The sequence below is a fragment of the Phyllobates terribilis genome, unplaced genomic scaffold, assembly GCF_046119375.1.
Source record: "Phyllobates terribilis strain yellow unplaced genomic scaffold, ASM4611937v1 Scaffold_3__8_contigs__length_932513732, whole genome shotgun sequence".
In the NCBI taxonomy this organism is placed as follows: domain Eukaryota; kingdom Metazoa; phylum Chordata; class Amphibia; order Anura; family Dendrobatidae; genus Phyllobates; species Phyllobates terribilis.
This window is the reverse complement of record NW_027362763.1, coordinates 532,339,449-532,360,161: the sequence shown is the minus strand read 5'-3', so window position 1 is coordinate 532,360,161 and position 20,713 is coordinate 532,339,449. Positions and strand designations below refer to the sequence as shown.

The following is a 20,713-nucleotide window of genomic DNA, read 5'->3' as shown; positions in this document are numbered from 1 at the left end:
TAAGTCCACATAGGTTCCAATTGGCAGAACGGGGAATTTTTATCCCCAATGGTGAACTTTTATCCCTGTTACAAAATATGTGCTGCAGGTCAGATGCAAAGGAAAAAGCCGAGCAGCCACCTAGGAAATGAATGGAGCAGCTGTCACGCATGTGCCTTTGCTGAAGCATTGGTCATCGAAACCAAGTTTTTACACTGTTGATATTACATAGTAAAAAAAAACATAGTTCTTATAGATGCTATATAACCCTTTTAAGGCAACCCACATACTCTTAAATCTAGACCTTTATTGGGTAGAAGTGTTTTAACTAACTGAATCGTTGACTGATCCTTCACGATTTTCCCAGTGTATATATGAATGTATATCTGTTTCTAACTTTTCCTATGTTCTTCACTTGTAGTTTGGGCGCCACCTGCTAAAGCCTATTGGGAAAAGAACACAGAAGGAAATTACAAGAAAGCAAGTCCATGTCTGAGTTGATGGACATGTTTCAGAGGTTTTTGGGAAAAGCATGTGAAAATCTGACAATTACTCCGAATAGCCTAATGTAACAAGCTGCTCCTCTTTTTTTTATTTATTCCTTAGGATTGCCATTGGAAGGTTTATCTTACTGTACAAGTCTCATGGTTCCACCGTAACACTTGATTCGGTGGGCAGACAATTTCAACATATATTTTTTTAATTGCTTAAAATAACATTTTGATAAGTACTATTATTAAGTGGCTAAATGATAAATGTTTGGGTCAGGTTCCACCAGTCAGAAGAAGGTCCTTTGTGCTCTTCTACAACCATAATGCGTACTTACTCTTTAGTCCTCACACACAGTCTCATCTTTTGGTGTGATACAAGTTCTAGTGGCTACTGTACCACGGCAGGAGACACTTGGGCATGGGTCCTATTCCATATCAGAAGGTCATACATGAGGGAGCACACAAGTCTAGGTACACTATAAACCTGCAGCAAAAAAATAGAGGAGCAGACCAATGACTCTATTAGACCCAGACTTCATTGAAGTGACATCATAACCTCTGCTCCTTTATTCCCCAGGTTAGAGCAGTAATATGGGATCCCACGTTTTTCCAATTTCTGGATGTCTTGACAGAGACACAACCAGATATTTATGTCATATGTTATGGATATGTCACTTTTCTCAATTCCCTTTTACCATGACACAAAGTAATGCTACTAGTTTTGTAACATACTGGGGCCATTCATTATTTAACTCCGGTCTATCAAATGCTATTTCCAGGCTGCTTTATGCAATATAGCTACATAACACCAAAGGAGATAACAAAATTTGGTACATACTATACATAGTATTTTTTTATTAAAATGCAGTGTATTTGAGATTAAAAATAATTTTTGGGTTTCATTGTTCACTGTTTGGCTTTTACAGGCTCTTTGTTTCCCTGCACATTCAACTTTGATGTGGTCTGTGGTCATACATGAGCTGACAGGAGTTCAGAAAAAGACAGATTAAAGCTCTATAAACTCTCCCATTAAGACTTTTACAAAGGGCTTACTGATGATTCTCAGTTAACTCATTCTGCAGCCAGCAACAGACAGTGCAACACAGAAGCAAATGGTACAATTTTTTTAGTAAACATAATTGCTAAAATGATTTTTAGCCTCAAATACATGCATCTAAGTAAAACAAAAAATACCCTAAAATGCAGACAATCCCTTTAATTAGTTTGGCAAGGCTCTAAATGGAGATGGGGAAGGTGTAGTGTGAGTACATAACTAACCAGAGTAAAAGCCACATGCAGTTGATAAATATGTGTGGAAAACTCTTAAAATAGCAAAGGAAAGCCTGCATAGGAAAACCCTTCCATGGCAGGTGAAGCTTCATGGGTACTGTTATATGTAGACCGAGATGATGAAATTTGAGGGTCCTGTTAGTTTCTGATTTTAGTAATGAATAAATACTGTGCGTGTAGAATTGCACTTAAAAGGGGTTCTCCAGGCATATAATAAAATTGTCCCCATCACATAATTCAAACGCAGCCCGTCCTAGACACGTGTCAGGACGGGCTTCATTCTGAAGAAACACTACTTCTGAGACCTGTGTTCCAACAGACAGGAGCTATATTGTAAGCACACAATACCTCTGTGATCCAAGGAAAAGGGTGTGACAAGAAGAAATCAATCTTCTGGGCTGACTGAGCACAAATGATTTTTATCCCCACCCTCAGTCCCTTGTGCCCAGTCAGCCAAGAAGATTTAGTTATTCTCTCACTTACTTCTCCTCGGCTCACAGAGGTACATGTGCTTACGATACAGCTCCTCTGACATTGAGACACAGGTCTTTGGAGCAGTGTTTCTTCTTCAGACTGCAGCCCATTTTGACGCGTGACTAGGACGAACTGCCGTTTGAATTATGTGACAAGGGCCATATTAGTGCATTCTTGGACAAGCTGTTTAAAGTGCATTACTTGCATTGTTAAATGCTGCCTTCTTATTCTCCCCCAAGCAGTCTGTTTTCCTTTTAGCATGTCCATTCTTGTATAGCTGATAAACCTGTGTTGGAAAGGCAGACAGGTGACTGGACCGATGAAACCTGAATTCTTACTAGGTTTTGCTAGCTAAAAATCGATGGCTGTGTTCCATGCAAGAACCCATGCTTTCATATGCTTTTCCTTTTAAGTCTACATTCCCACGATGAGTTTTTGGTGAGTTTTTGATGTTGCAGATTTTCTTCATCCATTAAGTAAAATAGCTTACTTGCATTTTTTCAAAAATACACTGCATAAAAAAAAAACTTATTGTGGGAATGTAGCCTTACAGAATTATTTTACAAACTCATACTTGAAATGTAATGTTATTAATTTCTAAATTTCAGTTTTATCTATGTTCTTGGTTTTATGTGATTTTAACTTTTTCTAGGCTTTACATTTGCAATCAGGGAGAACCATGAGATGCTGCTTTGTTTTATCTGCTGCTCGTGTTCACAGGAAATGATGTACATTCTGCTATTTTGTATATAGTTTTTAAAATAAATTTGTTTTCACTTCCAACTTCTTTTGACCTCTTGTTTCTTAATACATTAAGTGCAAAGTTTCCACCAAACCGAAGGAACATTGAAATAGGCAACTACTGCTATGGTGTAGGTGTGAGTCAATGAGTGGCAAAAAGGGTATTGATAGAAGTTGTCAGTCCAGTTTGCATAACACTGGCTAACACAATACTCTGAGGTCCATCACAGAGCTATATACTAATGACACAATACTGCAAAGTCCACCTAAAGTGATAGCAATGCTAGATATTAGTGATGGTAGGTGTTGGTCCAGTTTACATAATTCTGGCTCGTACAATGCTTTGAAGTCTACTTCTACTGGTAGCCGTGCTATATATAGTACTGGGTCAAAAGTTTGGACACACCTGTTCACTCAATGGTTTTCCTTGTTCTTATTGGGATGTGCACATTTTAGAGTTAGACTGAAGACAGCAAAATCACCAAGGAACACATTGGAAAAAGGTGTAAAGAAATGTGTGAAATAAATTAGAATATGAGTAAACCCTCAGATTCCGCAAAATACCACTTTTGGGATGAGTATATCGGATGAGACTTGCCCATTCCAGTCTTTGGGTGCTGAAAGTGGTTCTTACACGGATGTAAAAAATGGATGTCACACAGATGAAAATTTCCCAAGTTTTCTGGATTTTTGATACATTCATCTGTCCCTGGCCTTACTTTGATGGCCGCTATACACATCCTTGGCATTCACCTTCTTTAGGCATTCACATGGAACGGCTTCCAATAATCTTGAAGGAGTTCTCAGAGGTGCTGAACACTTGTTGGCTGCCTTATCTTCACTTTTCTATCCAACTCATCCCAAACCATCTCAACTGAATTGAGGTCCTTCTTCTTGGTCACATAGCCTTTTTAGAGTTGTGGGGGGGGGGGGGGGTCATAGCCTGAAGGACAATGTGCCCACTTAGCAGATTTGATGCAGAGCGTTTTTGCCTCTCTCTGGCAGAAAAAAATGCATGCAGATTTACATGCGTTTTTTCTGGCAGAGAGAAGTGTTTTTTCAAGCATTTTTGCATGTGTATTTTCAAGCACTTTTCCAAGCGATTTTTGATCATCACTTGGAAAAGTGCTTGACAAGTTGGTCACACAATATAAATCCATGCAACCGGCATGGATTTATATTGTGTCACCAACTTAGATGCTTTAAATGCTGCATCTATAGTTAAAAAAAAAAAAAAAAAAGAATTAAAAAGTTAAAGATAAAAAAGACTTGTATATTCACCTCTCCGGTCTCTTCCCAGTGGCTATCCTCTCTACTCGGCATCCCCCGGTGTACTGGCAGGACCTGCGGTGACGTCATTTAGTCAGCTGATGGTCACGTGACCATCACCTGACCGCTGACGTCAGCGGTCTCGTGACCATCAGCTGACTAAATGACGTCACTGCCGGTCCTGCAAGTACACTGCGGGACGCCGAAGAGAGAGGACGCGGCCGGGAGGAGACCAGAGAGGTGAGTATACAGGTTTTTTTTATTTTTAACTTTTTTATTTCATTTTTTCACCGCGTGGTAGCCGGGATGAAGAGGAGTTGTAGTCTCCTCTTCATTCCGGGTACCACACGCACCGCGATTACGCTGCAAATTCGCGGCCATTGAATTTAATTGAAACACAGCAAATCCACATATACCTGCGGATTTGCTGCGTTTCAATGTTCCTCAATGGCCGCGAATTTGCAGCGTAATCGCGGTAGAAATGGTCATCCTGCTTTTTGCAACGCAATGCGAATTCGGCATGCTAATTAGAGCATCATGTGCACAGCACATCCGAATTCACATTGCTTTGCATGGCAGACGGTTTTGCAAGCGTTTTCGCGGCCGTAAAAACGCTACAAAAACGCTGTGTGGGCACATGGCCTCCGTTTGAATCTATAATCTGCACATTGTAATAAGAACAATTTTGACCGGTTTTAATTTAATGGTGACATGCATCAGGCCAGTTTATATAATACTGGCTCACAATGTGCTCTTTAAGCTGCTTGACAGCTGCCACCAAAATGTGAAGACCTGGGGTCTTCCGTGGGCGTAACGCTACTCAAACAAAACAGGGTGAGGGTAAAACAGCATGGCAATACTTTATTGAACCACAAAGTGGACAATAAACACTGAACAGTCCCAACAAATATCCAAGATGGTACAACATTACACAGTCCTCACACTTCATTCTCCGCCCGCCTGGGATAGAACAGCTGAGACTTTGGAGACTTCCAGGGCTGACTATCTCAACGAGTGGCCCCCCGCTTCTGGCTGGCCCCCACAGAGAGAAGGTAGAAGCAAGCTTAGGAAGCTAGCAGTCCATCGAGATACAAGACCAGGAGACCCTTGGGTCCCAACCTGGCGTCTCCAACAGTTTCCATGGGGGCAGATTACCGGTGGGTCCCAATCTGGCTTCTCCGAATGTCTCCGTGGGTTGCAGGCAACTGGTGGGTCCCTCCTGGCAACCCCAAACTACATATCCATGGGACCAGGTGACTTCTTCGTACCAACCCTGGTCTCCCCAAAATGTATCCATATCTCCCTTGCAAATAAACCCCACACGTAATTGAAGAAAACAGACTGGTATCCATTGTGTCCACACATGCCGTACTCTGCATCCTGTGGTTCCTGAACTAAATCCGATGAGTGTCGGTGGCCTAGTATTCAATCCGTTGAAGCTGGCACAGCTCCTGTAGTTGCCGTATCTTGTTGCTGCTGTATATATCCTCTCTGGTCTTCCTCCCAAGGCTGGGCTGGTGGGGTTGGACATGGTAGCATCCGAAACCCGCTGTGTATGCCTCACCTATGGACTGCTGGGTCTGTCTATATGCCTCTCTGGTTGTGGAGTCCTTTGAACGGTGTGAGTGAACACCAGTCCCCTGCAGCTCCCCCAGCTCTGCTGGGCTGAGTAGTATCCGACCGCTGCCACCAAAATGTGAAGACCCGGGGTCTTCCGTGGGCGTAACGCTACTCGGACAACACAGCGTGCAGGTAAAGCAGCATGACCAGCAAGGCCAGGAGACCCGAGAGTCCCAACCTGGCCTCTCCGAGAGTTTCCATGGGGCCAGATGACCGGTGGGTCCCAATCTGGCCCCATGTCCGAATGTCTCCGTGGGTTGTAGGCGACCGGTGGGTACCTCCTGGAAACCCCAAACAACATATCCATAGGGCCAGGTGACTTCTTCGTCCCAATCCTGGTCTCCCCAAAATGTATCCATGTATCTCTGATGGTCAATGGAGCAGACTTGAATCTTTCCAGTCAGGGCCGAGACCCTTAGACTAGAATCATAGAATACAAATCTGTGTCTCTTTGGGTGCCATGCTATTCATCTACATTCCTGAAGGATGTCTCTCATTCTCCTTCTAAAGTCTTTCTGATGTTCCTTGGTTCTCTGTCCCAAGTCTGACTACTACAAAAACACATGTGCCCTTGTGCTTTTATGGGCTCAGCCCCCTGAATGGCAGGACTGCTCTCACCCTCCTCCCCCAAAGCTAAGTGTGCATTAGTGGAGGTATCTTTTTCAGGTGACCTCATCACCTGGGTCTACATGTGAGACTCCATGTGATGAAGGTTTCTCCGGATCTTTTTTTCAAGACTTACACAATGGGGCTAGATGATTTTTTGAACAATGGTTAGATGCTCCTGAGATACTAATGTAAAGTGTCCAGCATTCCACTAATCTTAAGTTAAATTAGTGTACATAAACTGATAAGCAAGGAGAACATTAGTAAACCACAGCCAGCAATCTTTAATAAAACACAATAAGGTATTTCTCTTGGATTAACAAATCTAATAGTCTGGCTAATTAAGATTTTAGGCTGTATTGTCACAGTCCCCAATACATATTCCTAGGTAGCCCATTAGTAGCAGTGTGTGAACAAAGTTTTACTGATATGCAGCATTCACATGTATATAAAAGACGACAAGCGACTCGTCAGATGTATAGTATTGTACACTGCACAAAAAAATAAAGGGAACACTCAAATAACACATCCTAGATCTGAATGAATGACATATTCTCATTGAATACTTTGTTCTGTACAAAGTTGAATGTGCTGACAACAAAATCACACAAAAATCATCAATGGAAATCAAATTTATTAACCAATGGAGGCCTGGATTTGGAGTCACCCCCAAACTTAAAGTGGAAAAAAACCCTACAGGCAGTGCCCCTCCTGTTCCTCCTTGCACAAAAGCCGAGCTAGCGGTCCTGCTGCTGGGTTGTTGCCATCCTACAGCCCCCTCCATGTCTCCTGGTGTACTGGTCTGTCTCCTGGTAGTGCCTCCAGCCTCTGGACACTACGCTGACAGACACAGCAAACCTTCTTGCCACAACTCGCATTGATGTGCCTTCCTGGATGAGCTGCACTACCTGAGCAACTTCTGTGGGTTGTAAAGTCCGTCTGATGCTACCACGAGTGTGAAAGCACAAACAACATTCAAAAGTGACCAAAACATCAGCCAGAAAGCATTGGTACTGAGATGTGGTCTGTGGTCCCCACCTGCAGAACCACTCCTTTATTGAGGGTGTCTTGATAATTGCCAATAATTTCCATCTATTGTCTATTCCATTTGCACAACAGCATGTGAAATTGATTGTCAATCAGTGTTGCTTCCTAAGTGGACGGTTTGATTTCACAGAAGTTTGATTTCCTTGAAGTTATATTCTGTTGTTTAAGTGTTACCTTTATTTTTTTGAGCAGTGTATATAGTACTGAGACTTATTAGTATAAATATTAGTTACTTTTATTCTGTAGAAAAGGACAATTTTGTATTATATACCTCATTATTCTTTACATTTATTCTCCAATGGATGTCATTTTTGTATGTTATATCATATTGCTCTACTAGGGGGCATCATTGGCCTTCAAACAGAATTTCAAATATTTTATCATCACATCATTTGCATGATGGCAATTCACCAGTATCTAAGTAACATTTCTCCTTGCGGAGAGTGATAGGCTAAGGACATCAAGGTGAGGAAACTTTTCGTGCGGCAATGTTCCCCTGGGAAACATGCAAATTGTCTCCTCAGAGAGGAAGAGAACTAGAACTCTAGTGCCATTTATTGGACGTAGCAATCACTCTCCGCAAGGAGAAATGTTACCCCTTAGATACCGGTCTGACGCCTCTCATCCAGCCAAACCAGAACTCACACTTTGCACTGATGAAGGGCAGTACCCCGAAACACAGTGTCTGCAAACTGAGTTTCTGGTCTTGGCTTTTATCCTAAGTCATGTGGCAAGGCTCGTTAAAGGGTCAATATTGACTTTTAGGATTGCTACTTCCAATAGGTGGCACTAGAGTTCTAGTCCTCTTCCTCTCTGAAGAGACAATTGGCAATTCACCAGAAAGTGCTGATATTATAAGCAATATTTTCACAAAAATTGTATTTATTTATTTTTCATCAAGCAATAAAATTAAGTGTTCTCTTACCGGCAAATGCAGGCTGGTTGTGGATAGCACATTTTGGTAGCTGTGATTAGAAGAATATACAGTTGTCTTTGCAAATATGGAAGTTATCATTAGTAGGAAATGACAGTGCTAGTGTGATGTGCTCTTGGTATGTGCACACAGTTTTTTTGCTGAGTTTTTGTAGTGGAAACCGAGCATCTTTACTCTTCAGCAATTTGAAGACGTTTTATTTATTTTTCTTAGAGACAGTCATACAATCGCCTAATAAACTACTTGAAAGACACTTCCTATTCATTTCTCCTAGATGTGGTCTTTTGTCGTCTAATTCGCTTGTTTTGAGCCAGTCCCTTTAAAGCCAATCAATAAATGCAACACAATCAATAAATACTTGCATTAAATATAGAAATGTAAAGTGCTTGTGCAAAATAGGCTTGATCTGTAAATATTCCAGATGAAAAGGAACAGTCAGATATGATCACCTGAGCTTGTGGCATGCCGCCCCATGTAAAACATACCTTTCCATCTGGAATGGAGCCTATTTTGCACAAGCACTTTACATTTCTATAAATTCTACATGTATTAATACATGTATTTATTGATTGTGTTGAATATGAGACCTGTTAAACCTGTGTCTTGATGTGCTACTTGTGCTTGTGGCCAGTATTGTCCTGTGAGCGGTTGGTCATACCTTTTAGTATCACTTTTGGTGACTATATGAAGATATATAGACCTCCTATGCCCGTCATGTCACGTCACGTCATAAACACTTTTTGTTTTCTTTGTTTACATCTTTGATTATTCTGTGATTTATGTATTTTATAATCTAATACATTTTTATCTATTCTTTACCATTTTGGACTGTTGACTCCATGTCTCTTTTTGGATCTATCGCATGATATCATGAATGATATCATTCAAAAGTACAAGCTATTCCCCGAAAAACAAGCCCTCATAAGGCTATGTGGACGGAAAAATAAAAAAAAGTTATTGTTCTTGGAAGGAGATATAAAATGGAAATTGCTGTCACATCAATTCTGCTATAAAAACGTATTGGAAAAATAAAACAACAACTCTGTGTCAAATACACACCAAAACCATATCAAAAATGGAAAAAGCATAAAAAATGCAACAATATCAATACATGCACCTTTGTATGTGTTCAATGCCAGTCTCTAGGTGGTTCTTCCAGCGGGGAATGTCCCATGACCACTGCAGCCAATCAATGGCCACTGATTGGCTTCAGCAGTCACATTAAATCCAAAATCATTTCTCCAGCATAGGAAGCCAGGATACCAATGGGAATAAACAGAAGTAGATTTTTTGCCATATACTTTGCCGATCATTACGATGTCTTTCTGCATGGCTTCAAAATGGCATGTGTTATGACACAGATCCACTTTTCTCACGACAAATCGGGTTATATCGATCTGATGGAGGTATTGTGTGATCAGGGAACTAAACTGGAAGTTTAGGCAATGTTCCCTCTTGTAAAAAAAACGCTGCTTTTTTCTTTGCACCCAAATATGCAATAGCAGTCTAGTCTGAATAATGTGGTTTTGCTTCATTTTTTAATGAGTTTTCCAAATTTGTATGTGTTTTACTTTTGTTCAGATTTGACGTTTTCTATTTTTGTATGTTCTTTCTGGTGCTGAAACAATAGAATTCTGCACTTTAAAATGCATGATACATAAATTATTAAGCCAGAATTGTGCCCCCCAGTAACTATAATTAGCCACCCCCCCACACTCAATTTATTATGTCATGTCTTCTCTCCCACTCCTCACCTCCAATTCATTGTCATGTCCTCTGTCACCGCCACCCCCAATTCATTATAAAGTCATGTAATTTCACCCTTACCCCCATTCATTATACTGTCATATACTCTCTCCCACCCCGACCCCCAATTCATTATAATGTCATGTCCTCTCCCCCACTTCATTATAATGTCATGTCCTCTATACCGCCTCCCACCCCCAATTCATTATGATCTCATGTCCTCTCCCCCACTTCATTATAATGTCATGTCCTCTATACCGCCCCCCACCCCCAATTCATTATGATCTCATGTCCTCTCCCCCACTTCATTATAATGTCATGTCCTCTATACCGCCCCCCACCCCCAATTCATTATGATCTCATGTCCTCTCCCCCACTTCATTATAATGTCATGTCCTCTCTCCCACACCACAACCCTAAAACATTTTAACGTCATGTCCTCTCTCCAACCCCCAATTCATTATAATGTCATATCCTCTCTCTCACCCTCAATTAATTATATCATGGCCTCTTGCCCCCATACCAAAATTCATTCAACAAAAATAATCTCTCACCTCTCCAGACAGTGTTGTGCTTTCTTCCTCTTGTGGCCGGTGGGTATGTGCTAAATGACGCAGCTGGTGTGATGACTTTGCGCTGGCTGAGTCATAGAGAAAGCCAAGAATAGCTTCCTGTAGCGATTCTCTATTGGTGGCAAAGGAGATACCGGAAAGCTTCCTGTCCAATAATGGATGCTGTAGATGGTGGCACAAACAATTTTAGAAAGAGGGCAGCCAGGCCATGGGCCTCCCCTACAGCCGCAGGCCCCTGGGGGTTGCCCAAACTGCTCTCATTATAATCCACCCCTGATAGTATATTATGTCTAAATTAAATATAATATAGTGTGTCATCACCTCATACACAAATATATACAGTAACATGCACATTCATCCACACTCAAAAAAAGGCTCAAAAACCACCACTAGACAACTGTGTATAAAATCCACCTTGCTCCTGTTAATATAAAGGTTTGTAGGGCGCATACCTTCTGCGTATATGCGCCCGACAGTGGGCAGAAGTGCAATCTGCACATAGCCTTACTGCATGGAAATATTCCTCACTCCATGTAAACTGTTCAATCCCAACTCGTTCATTGTCTGACATTGAATATAATGTTTCTCTGTAGGAAGCCTATAGGCAGTGTGTCACTGTATATGATGTCCCCAACAGCTTCACACCCTCAAGGTTGTTTACAGCAATTCAGCTGTGAAATATTCCTGCAGATACCACAAGTGAGCACCAAGGGGGCTGCAAAGCATCAATGGATTCTTCTCCAAGCAAATCTGTACACTAGAAATATATTCAGTATTTTCGCTAATATCATTTACACCTGCTTTATGATGCAGATCTGGTGACCTCCAAGTTGTAGAGGTATATAAAACCAAGTTGTCATTCCCACAATATAACATCCCAGAGGCCTACACAGCAGCGGGAAGCACAGATGTTTTTAAGCTCGTGGTGATGCTTCTTGCACAACGTGTTACATAAATCAGCATTTCCGCGTGACGTGGAATTTAATAGTTGGCTCAATTTTAAAATGATTTCCTGGACCAATTTTCCTATCCCAAAAAAGTGATAATGCATAATAGGTTGGAAGAAAACAGGTGCTTTGCAGTTTACATAACAATATTCGTAAATATTTAAATACAGTGGCTCATAAAAGTATTCACCCTCTTCGCTTTCTACCTATTTTGTTACATTACAACCTATGTTTAAATATTTTTATAATCCGATTTGTGTGTGATGCATCAGCATTATATAGTCTAAATTGGTGAAGTGAAGTGAGAAAAATATAGGCATAAATTAAATTTATGGGATCAAATAACTAAAAATTGGCATGTGCATACAGTGCTGGCCAAAAGTATTGGCACCCCCGCAATTCTGTCAGATAATACTCAGTTTTTTTCCTGAAAATGATTGCAATCATAAATTCTTTGGTATTATTATCTTTATTTAATTTGTCTTCAATGAAAAAACACAAAAAGAATTGTCCTAAAGCCAAATTGGATATAATATAATTCCACACCAAACCTAAAAAAGGGGGTGGACAAAAGTATTGGCACTGTTTGAAAAATCATGTGATGCTTCTCTAATTCGTGTAATTAACAGCACCTGTAACTTACCTGTGGCACCTAACCGGTGTTGGCAATAACTAAATCACACTTGCAGCCAGTTAACATGGATTAACCCCTTTACAGCCCATGCCGTATTAGTGCGCACATTTGCATACCCCCGGTTCAGTGAGGGCTGCTGCGCTGAGCCCTCACTGAACGGAGCACATGTCAGCTGATTCTTACAGCTGACATGTGCCCGCAACAGCCGCTGGTGGAATCGCGATCCACCCGCGGCTGTTAACATGTTAAATGCCGCTGTCAATCTCCGACAGCGGCATTTAACACGTGCTTCCGGGTTGCGCGTCATAAGCCCCGCCCATCGGCGACCCCGTCACGTGATCGCGGGTCACCGATGGGTGGGCATGACAACCCAGGGTCTGCAGCAGACGCCTGCGGTTGTCATGATCTGGTCGCTATGAGCGCCACCTAGTGGTCGGCGCTCATAGCACAGGACCATTTCTGCTGAATGCAGGGGATCTGCTGGTCCCCTGTATGTAGCAGAGCCAATCAGACAACTGCTGCTTCTAGTCTCCTATGGAGACTATTGAAGCATGCAGTAAGTGAAAAAAAAAAAAGTTTTTAAAAATATATAAAAAAAATATATATATATAAAAGTTTAAATCACCCCCCTTTCGCCCCATTCAAAATAAAATATAAAAAAAAAAAACCTACATAGACATATTTGGTATCGCCGCGTTCAGAATCGCCCCATCTATCAATATAAAAAAAGAATTAATCCGATTGGTAAACGGTGTAACGAGAAAAAAATTCTAAACGCCAGAATTACGTTTTTTGGTCGCCGCAAAATTGCAATAAAATGCAATAACGGGCGATCAAAACATCGGATCTACCCCAAAATGTTATCAATAAAAATGTCAGCCCGGCACGCAAAAAATAAGCCCTCACCCAGCCTTAGATCACTAAAAATTGGAGACGCTACAGGTCTCGGAAAATGGCGCTATTTTTTAAAAAATTTTTTTACCAAATTTTGGAATTTTTTTTACCACTTAAATATAAAATAACCTATACATGTTTGGTGTCTACGAACTCGTAGTGACCTGGAGAATAAGAATGGCAGGTCAGTTTTAGCATTCAGTGAACGTGATAAAAAAATAAAATAAAAAACAACTGTGGTATTGCACTTTTTTTGCAATTTTACCGCACTTGGAATTTTTTTCCCGTTTTCCCGTACACGATATGGTAAAACTAGTAATGGCGTTGAAAAGTACAACTTGTCCCGCAAAAAATAAGCCCTCACATGGCCATATTGTCCAAAAAATAAAAACGCTATGGCTCTGGGAACAAGGGGAGCAAAAGATGAAAAAGCAAAAACGACAAAACCCAATGTTGCGAAAGGGTTAAAGTTGACTCAACCTCTGTCCTGTGTCCTTGTGTGTACCACATTGAGCATGGAGAAAAGAAAGAAGACCAAAGAACTGTCTGAGGACTTGAGAAACCAAATTGTGAGGAAGCATGAGCAATCTCAAGGCTACAAGTCCATCTCCAAAGACCTGAATGTTCCTGTGTCTTCCATGCGCAGTGTCATCAAGAAGTTTAAAGCCCATGGCACTGTGGCTCACCTCCCTAGATGTGGACGGAAAAGAAAAATTGATGAGAGATTTCAACGCAAGATTGTGCGGATGGTGGATAAAGAACCTCGACTAACATCCAAACAAGTTCAAGCTGCCCTGCAGTCCGAGGGTACAACAGTGTCAACCCATACTATCCGTCGGCGTCTGAATGAAAAGGGACTGTATGGTAGGATACCCAGAGACATAAAAAAGCCAGGCTGGAGTTTGCCAAAACTTACCTGAGAAAGCCTAAAACGTTTTGGAAGAATGTTCTCTGGTCAGATGAGACAAAAGTAGAGCTTTTTGGGAAAAAATTAATTTACAAAAATCGATAAATAACCTGGGTAGCCTAGAAACCTTTTTACAATAAATACCCATTAAAAAATAACCTTTAATATTGACATTTAAAACGATTAAGAGTCTCACAACAAATACTAAGTAACAAGAAAAAGACCTAAAATATAGGCATGTGATCCGAACCTGTTTATAAAAATCACCCCAATCTTAATATTCACTCTGTGAGGGTGTCTATATATGTCTTATTTTTTAATAAGGCTTGGCTCATTGTGAAGGCTACATAGGTATTCCTGTGGGGAATATTACTGCAGGGGGTTAGTTATCCCTGATAAAATGCTGCTTTAATGGAATCTGCAATGCACTTTATACTGTCAGGCCCCCAAATTGGGGAGGCCTGTGAGGCCTTATATGCTATGTCCTGGAGATATATCCTTTAAAATACCAATTAGGATTATTAATTCCTCTTAGTGAGGTGGATGTATCAACTTAATTAGGGGATCTATGGTGCCCCATTGTTATTATAGCGTGTCCTTTTCTATGCTCTGTGGATAAAAGTGTACTATTCCCTTTATGTATTGTGCTATGGTGATCCTGTCTGGATACGTCCATTCTTCTGTTATTAGGTGTTCCTGGGTTGTACTAATGGATTTTTAAGACACCCTCACAGAGTGAATATTAAGATTGGGGTGATTTATATAAACAGGTTCGGATCACATGCCTATATTTTAGGTCTTTTTCTTGTTACTTAGTATTTGTTGTGAGACTCTTAATAGTTTTAAACGTCAATATTAAAGGTTATTTTTTAATGGGTATTTATTGTAAAAAGCTTTTTGGGAAAAAGCATCAACATAGAGTGTACAGGAAAAAAAAAGAGGCATTCAAAGAAAAGAACACGGTCCCTACAGTCAAACATGATGGAGGTTCCCTGATGTTTTGGGGTTGCTTTGCTGCCTCTAGCACTGGACTGCTTGACCGTGTGCATGGCATTATGAAGTCTGAAGACTACCAACAAATTTTGCAGCATAATGTAGGGCCCAATGTGAGAAAGCTGGGTCTCCCTCAGAGGTCATGGGTCTTCCAGCAGGAGAATGACCCAAAACACACTTCCAAAAGCACTATAAAATGGTTTGAGAGAAAGCACTGGAGACTTCTAAGGTGGCCAGCAATGAGTCCAGACCTGAATCCCATAGAACACCTGTGGAGAGATCTCAAAATGGCAGTTTGGAGAAGGCACCCTTCAAATATCAGGGACCTGGAGCAGTTTACCAAAGAAGAATGGTCTACAATTCCAGCAGAGCATTGTAAGAAACTCATTGATGGTTACCGGAAGCAGTTGTTCGCAGTTATTTTGGCTAAAGGTTGTGTAACCAAGTATTAGGCTGAGGGTGCCAATACTTTTGTCTGGCCCATTTTTGGAGTTTTGTGTGAAATGATCAATGATTTGATTTTTGCTTCATTCTCTTTTGTGTTTTTTCCTTGCAAGCAAATTAATTGAAGATAATAATACCAAAGAATTTGTGATTGCAATCATTTTCAGGAAGAAACTGAGTATTATCTGACAGAATTGCAGGGGTGCCAATTCTTTTGGCCACCACTGTATGTGTTCACCCCTTTTACTATGAAGGCCCAAAACATTTCTGGTGCAAGCAATTACCTTCATAAGTCACATGCTTAGTGAAAGGAAGTCCACCTGTGTGCAATCTAAGTGTCACATGGTCTGTCAGTATATGCACAGCTTTTCTGACAGGCCACAGAGGCTGCACCATTAAGCACGAGGCACCAATAACCAAACAACACCATGAAGACCAAGGAGATCTCCAAACAAGTCAAGGATAAAGTTGTTGAGAAGTACAAGTCAAGATTGGGTTTTAAAAAAAAATATCCCAATCTCTGATGATCCCCCGAAGTACCAGGAAATTCATTATCATTAAATGGAAAGAACATGCAACCACAACAAAACTGCCCAGAAGAGGGCCACCCACCAAAACTTATAGCTCGGGCAAGGAGGGAATTAGTTAGAGGCAGCACAGAGACCAGAAGTAACCCTGAAGAAGCTGCAGAGTTCCCAAGCAAAGACTGACGTAACTGTCCATACGACCACAATAAGCCGTTCACGCCATAGAGGCGGCCTTTATGGCGGAGTGGGCATAAAAAAAATCTTTACTTACACACATTTGTAAGGCTGGTTTTGAGTTTGCCAAAAGACATGTGGGAGATTCCCCAAATGTATGGAGGAAGGTGCTGTGGTTAGATTAGACCAAAATTGAACTTTTTGGCCACCAAGGTAAACACAGTTCATCACCCCAAGAACACCATCCCCACAATGAAACATGGTGATGGCAGCATCATACTGTGGGAATGTTTTTCAGCAGCAGGGACAAGGAGGGGAATATGGATGGTACGTAATACAGGGATATTCTTGAGCAAAACCTGTTTCAGTCTGTCAGTGATTTGAGAGTGGGATGGAGGTTCACCTTCCAACAAGGTAATGACCCAAAGCATACTGCTAAAGCAACACTTAAGGTGGAACGTGTAAATGTTTTGGAGTGGCCTAACCAAAGCCAAGACCTTAATGCAATTGAGAAACTGTGGTCAGACTTAAAGATTGCTGTTCACCAGAGGAAACCATCTAACTTGAAGGAGCTGGAGCAGTTTTGCTTTGAGGAATGAGCAAATATCCCAGTGGCAAGATGTGGAAAGCTCATAGAGACTTGTCCAAAATGACCCACAGCTGTAATTGCTGCAAAAGGAGGCTCTACAAAGTCCTGACTTTATGGGGGGTGAATAGTTTTGCACACTGAAGTTTTCAGTTATTGTATCCATTTTGTTGTTTGCTTCACAAAAAAAAGAAAACCAAATGTTCACAGTTGTAGGCATGATCTTTATATGAACTGATGCAAACCCTAAAAAAAGTGAAATTCCAGATTGTGGAAAGTTTACATACCCCGGCAGAATTTTTCCTTTCTTGGCATTGTTTCAGAGAATATGAATGATAACAAAAAAAACTTTTTCTCCACTCCACTCCACCTTCTCATTTAAAATTTTTTCCGTATTTTCATGACTATGAAAATTGTACATTCACACTGAAGGCATCAAAACTATGAATTAACACATGTGGAATTATATACTTAGCAAAAAAGTGTGAACCAACTGAAAATATGTCTTATATTCTAGGTTCTTCAAAGTAGCCACCTTTTGCTTTGATGACTGCTTTGCACACTCTTGGCATTCTCTTGATGAGCTTCAAGAGGTAGTCACCGGAAATGGTTTTCACTTCACAGGTGTGCCCTGTCAGGTTTAATAAGTGGGATTTCTTGCCTTATAAATGGGGTTGGAACCATCAGTTGTGTTGTGCAGAAGTCTGGTGGATACACAGCTGATAGTCCTACTGAATAGACTGGTAGAATTTGTATTATGGCAAGAAAAAAGCAGCTAAGTAAAGAAAAACGAGTGGCCATCATTACTTTAAGAAATGAAGGTCAGTCAGTGCCAAAAATTGGGCAAACTTTGAAAGTGTCCCCAAGTGCAGTTGCAAAAACCATCAAGCGCTACAAAGAAACTGGCTCACATGAGGACTGCCCCGGAAAAGGAAGACCAAGAATCACCTCTGCTTCTGAGGATAAGTTTATCCGAGTCACCAGCCTCAGAAATCGCAGGTTAACAGCAGCTCAGATTAGAGACCAGGTCAATGCCACACAGAGTTCTAGCAGCAGACACATCTCTTCAACAACTGTTAAGAGGAGACTTTGAGCAGCAGACCTTCATGGTAAAATAGCTGCTAGGAAACCACTGCTAAGGACAGGCAACAAGCAGAAGAGACTTGTTTGGGCTAAAGAACACAAGGAATGGACATTAGACCAGTGGAAATCTGTGCTTTGGTCTGATGAGTCCAAATTTGAGATCTTCGGTTCCAACCACCGTGTCTTTGTGCGACGCAGAAAAGGTGAAAGAATGGACTCTACATGCCTGGTTCCCACCGTGAAGCATGGAGGAGGAGGTGTGATGGTGTGGGGGTGCTTTGCTGGTGACACTTGGGGATTTATTCAAAATTGAAGGCATACTGAACCAGCATGGCTACCACAGCATCTTGCAGCGGCATGCTATTCCATCCAGTTTGCGTTTAGTTGCACCATCATTTATTTTTCAACATGACAATGACCCCAAACACACCTCCAGGCTGTGTGAGGGCTATTTGACCAAGAAGGAGAGTGATGGGGTGCTACGCCAGATGACCCGGCCTCCACAGTCACAAGACCTGAACCCAATCGAGATGGTTTGGGGTGAACTGGACCGCAGAGTGAAGGCAAAAGGGCCAACAAGTGCTAAGCATCTCTGGGAACTCCTTCAAGATTGTTGGAAAACCATTTCCGGTGACTACCTCTTGAAGCTCATCAAGAGAATACCAAGAGTGTGCAAAGCAGTCATCAAAGCAAAAGGTGGCTACCTTGAAGAACCTAGAATATAAGACATATTTTCAGTTGTTTCACACTTTTTTGTTAAGTATATAATTCCACATGTGTTAATTCATAGTTTTGATGCCTTCAGTGTGAATGTACAATTTTCATAGTCATGAAAATACAGAAAAATCTTTAAATGAGAAGGTGTGTCCAAACTTTTGGTCTGTACTGTATATATGACATGTTTTGCTTTGTTTATCTTCATCTGCAGTACACTGATGAAGGTCCTTCAGACCGAAACGTTTAATTGCTGTGGACTGCTAAAATAAAAAATCAATTCTACTACTGGTGTGCCGCGGTTTCTCTTTATATCTCCACGGCTTTGGACCCTACTCTTGCACCCTGGTCCAGTAGTGCTGCGTTTTCTACTACTACTACCATACAGTGATGCAGCCCACGGGTTCAAACAAACTGGTGGTTTATTTAGTGTCCATACACCAGTGAGGAAACAAAAGTAACAGCCTTTTCCTGGCACAAAAAAGGAATAACAGAGCAAAGCTCAAAATAACAAGTCCATGTAGCACGGCCTCAGCCGTTTAAACAAAGTGCCTTCCTCTGCCTCCTGCAGAGTCTAAGCAGCACATGCAAAGTCTGCTCACCTTGCCCAACACATACAGACAGACTGAGACAGGCGCAGCTGTCTTAAATCAGCCTTCCAAGACCTGGACTGGAGGTAAGTGAGCAGCTGTTCCCCCCCAGCTCTGTCAGCTGCTTGTAAAACCCGGCCCTATAATCCGGGCCCATTAAATTCCTCTCAGCACTATGTGTGCTGGAGCCTGCATCTCCGGGTCCTACATCACCGAAGCTTGGCACTTCGGGGACACATACCTCCCGTCCACGACCTGTCCGGCAGCCACCTTACAATATACACATAAATATATATATATATATACAGTTATATGAAAAAGTTTGGGCACCCCTATTAATCTTAAGCTTAATGTTTTATAAAAATTGGTGTTTTGGCAACAGCTATTTCAGTTTGATATATGTAATAACTGTTGGACACAGTAATGTTTCTGCCTTGAAATGAGGTTTATTGTACTAACAGAAAATGTGCAATCTGCATTCAAACAAAATTTGATAGGTGCATAAGTATGGGCACCCTTATCATTTTCTTGTTTTAAATACTCCTACCTACTTTTTACTGACTTACTAAAGCACTTTTTTTGGTTTTGTAACCTCATTGAGCTTTGAACTTCATAGCCAGGTGTATGCAATCATGAGAAAAGCTACTTAAAGTGGCCATTTGCAAGTTGTTCTCCTGTTTGAATCTCTTCTGAAGAGTGGCATCATGGGCTCCTCAAAACAACTGTCAAATGATCTGAAAACAAAGATTATTCAACATAGTTGTTCAGGGGAAGGATACAAAAAGCTGTCTCAGAGATTTAACCTGTCAGTTTCCACTGTGAGGAACATAGTAAGGAAATGGAAGAACACAGGGACAGTTCTTGTTAAGGCCAGAAGTGGCAGGCCAAGAAAAACATCAGAAAGGCAGAGAAGAAGAATGGTGAGATCAGTCAAGGACAATCCTCAGACCACCTCCAGAGAGCTGCAGCATCAACTTGCTGCAGATGGTGTGACTGTGCATCGGTCAACTATACAACGCACTTTGCACAAGGAGAAGCTGTATGGGAGAGTGATGTGAAAGAAGCTGTTTCTGCAAGCACGCCACAAACAGAGTCGGCTGAGGTATGCAAAAGCACAATTGAAGAAGCCAATTTCTTTTTGGAAGAAGGTCCTGTGGACTGATGAAACCAAGATTGACTTGTTTGGTCATACAAAAAGGCGTTATGCATGGCGGCAAAAAAACACAGCATTCCAAGAAAAACACTTGCTACCCACAGTAAAATTTGGTGGAGGTTCCATCATGCTTTGGGGCTATGTGGCCAATGCCGGCACCGGGAATCTTGTTAAAGTTGAGGGACGCATGGATTCCACTCAGTATCAGCAGATTCTTGACAATAATGTTCAAGAATCAGTGATAAAGTTGAAGTTACGCAGGGGATGGATCTTTCAGCAAGACAATGATCCAAAACAC

The 20,713-nt window shown here is 41.3% G+C and overlaps 1 protein-coding gene across 2 annotated transcripts in view; it reads left to right on the top strand.

The window, feature by feature from the left end:
- MTFR2 (mitochondrial fission regulator 2) overlaps positions 1–2,966 on the top strand; it is a 46,702-nt gene extending 43,736 nt beyond the window's left edge. For both annotated transcript variants that reach the window (XM_073671295.1, XM_073671296.1), the window contains exon 9: positions 401–2,966. In XM_073671295.1, coding sequence (XP_073527396.1) covers positions 401–475 — 75 coding nt within the window. In that variant the 3' untranslated portion in view covers positions 476–2,966. The remainder of the gene's footprint in view (positions 1–400) is intronic.
- The last annotated feature ends 17,747 nt before the right edge of the window (positions 2,967–20,713 follow it).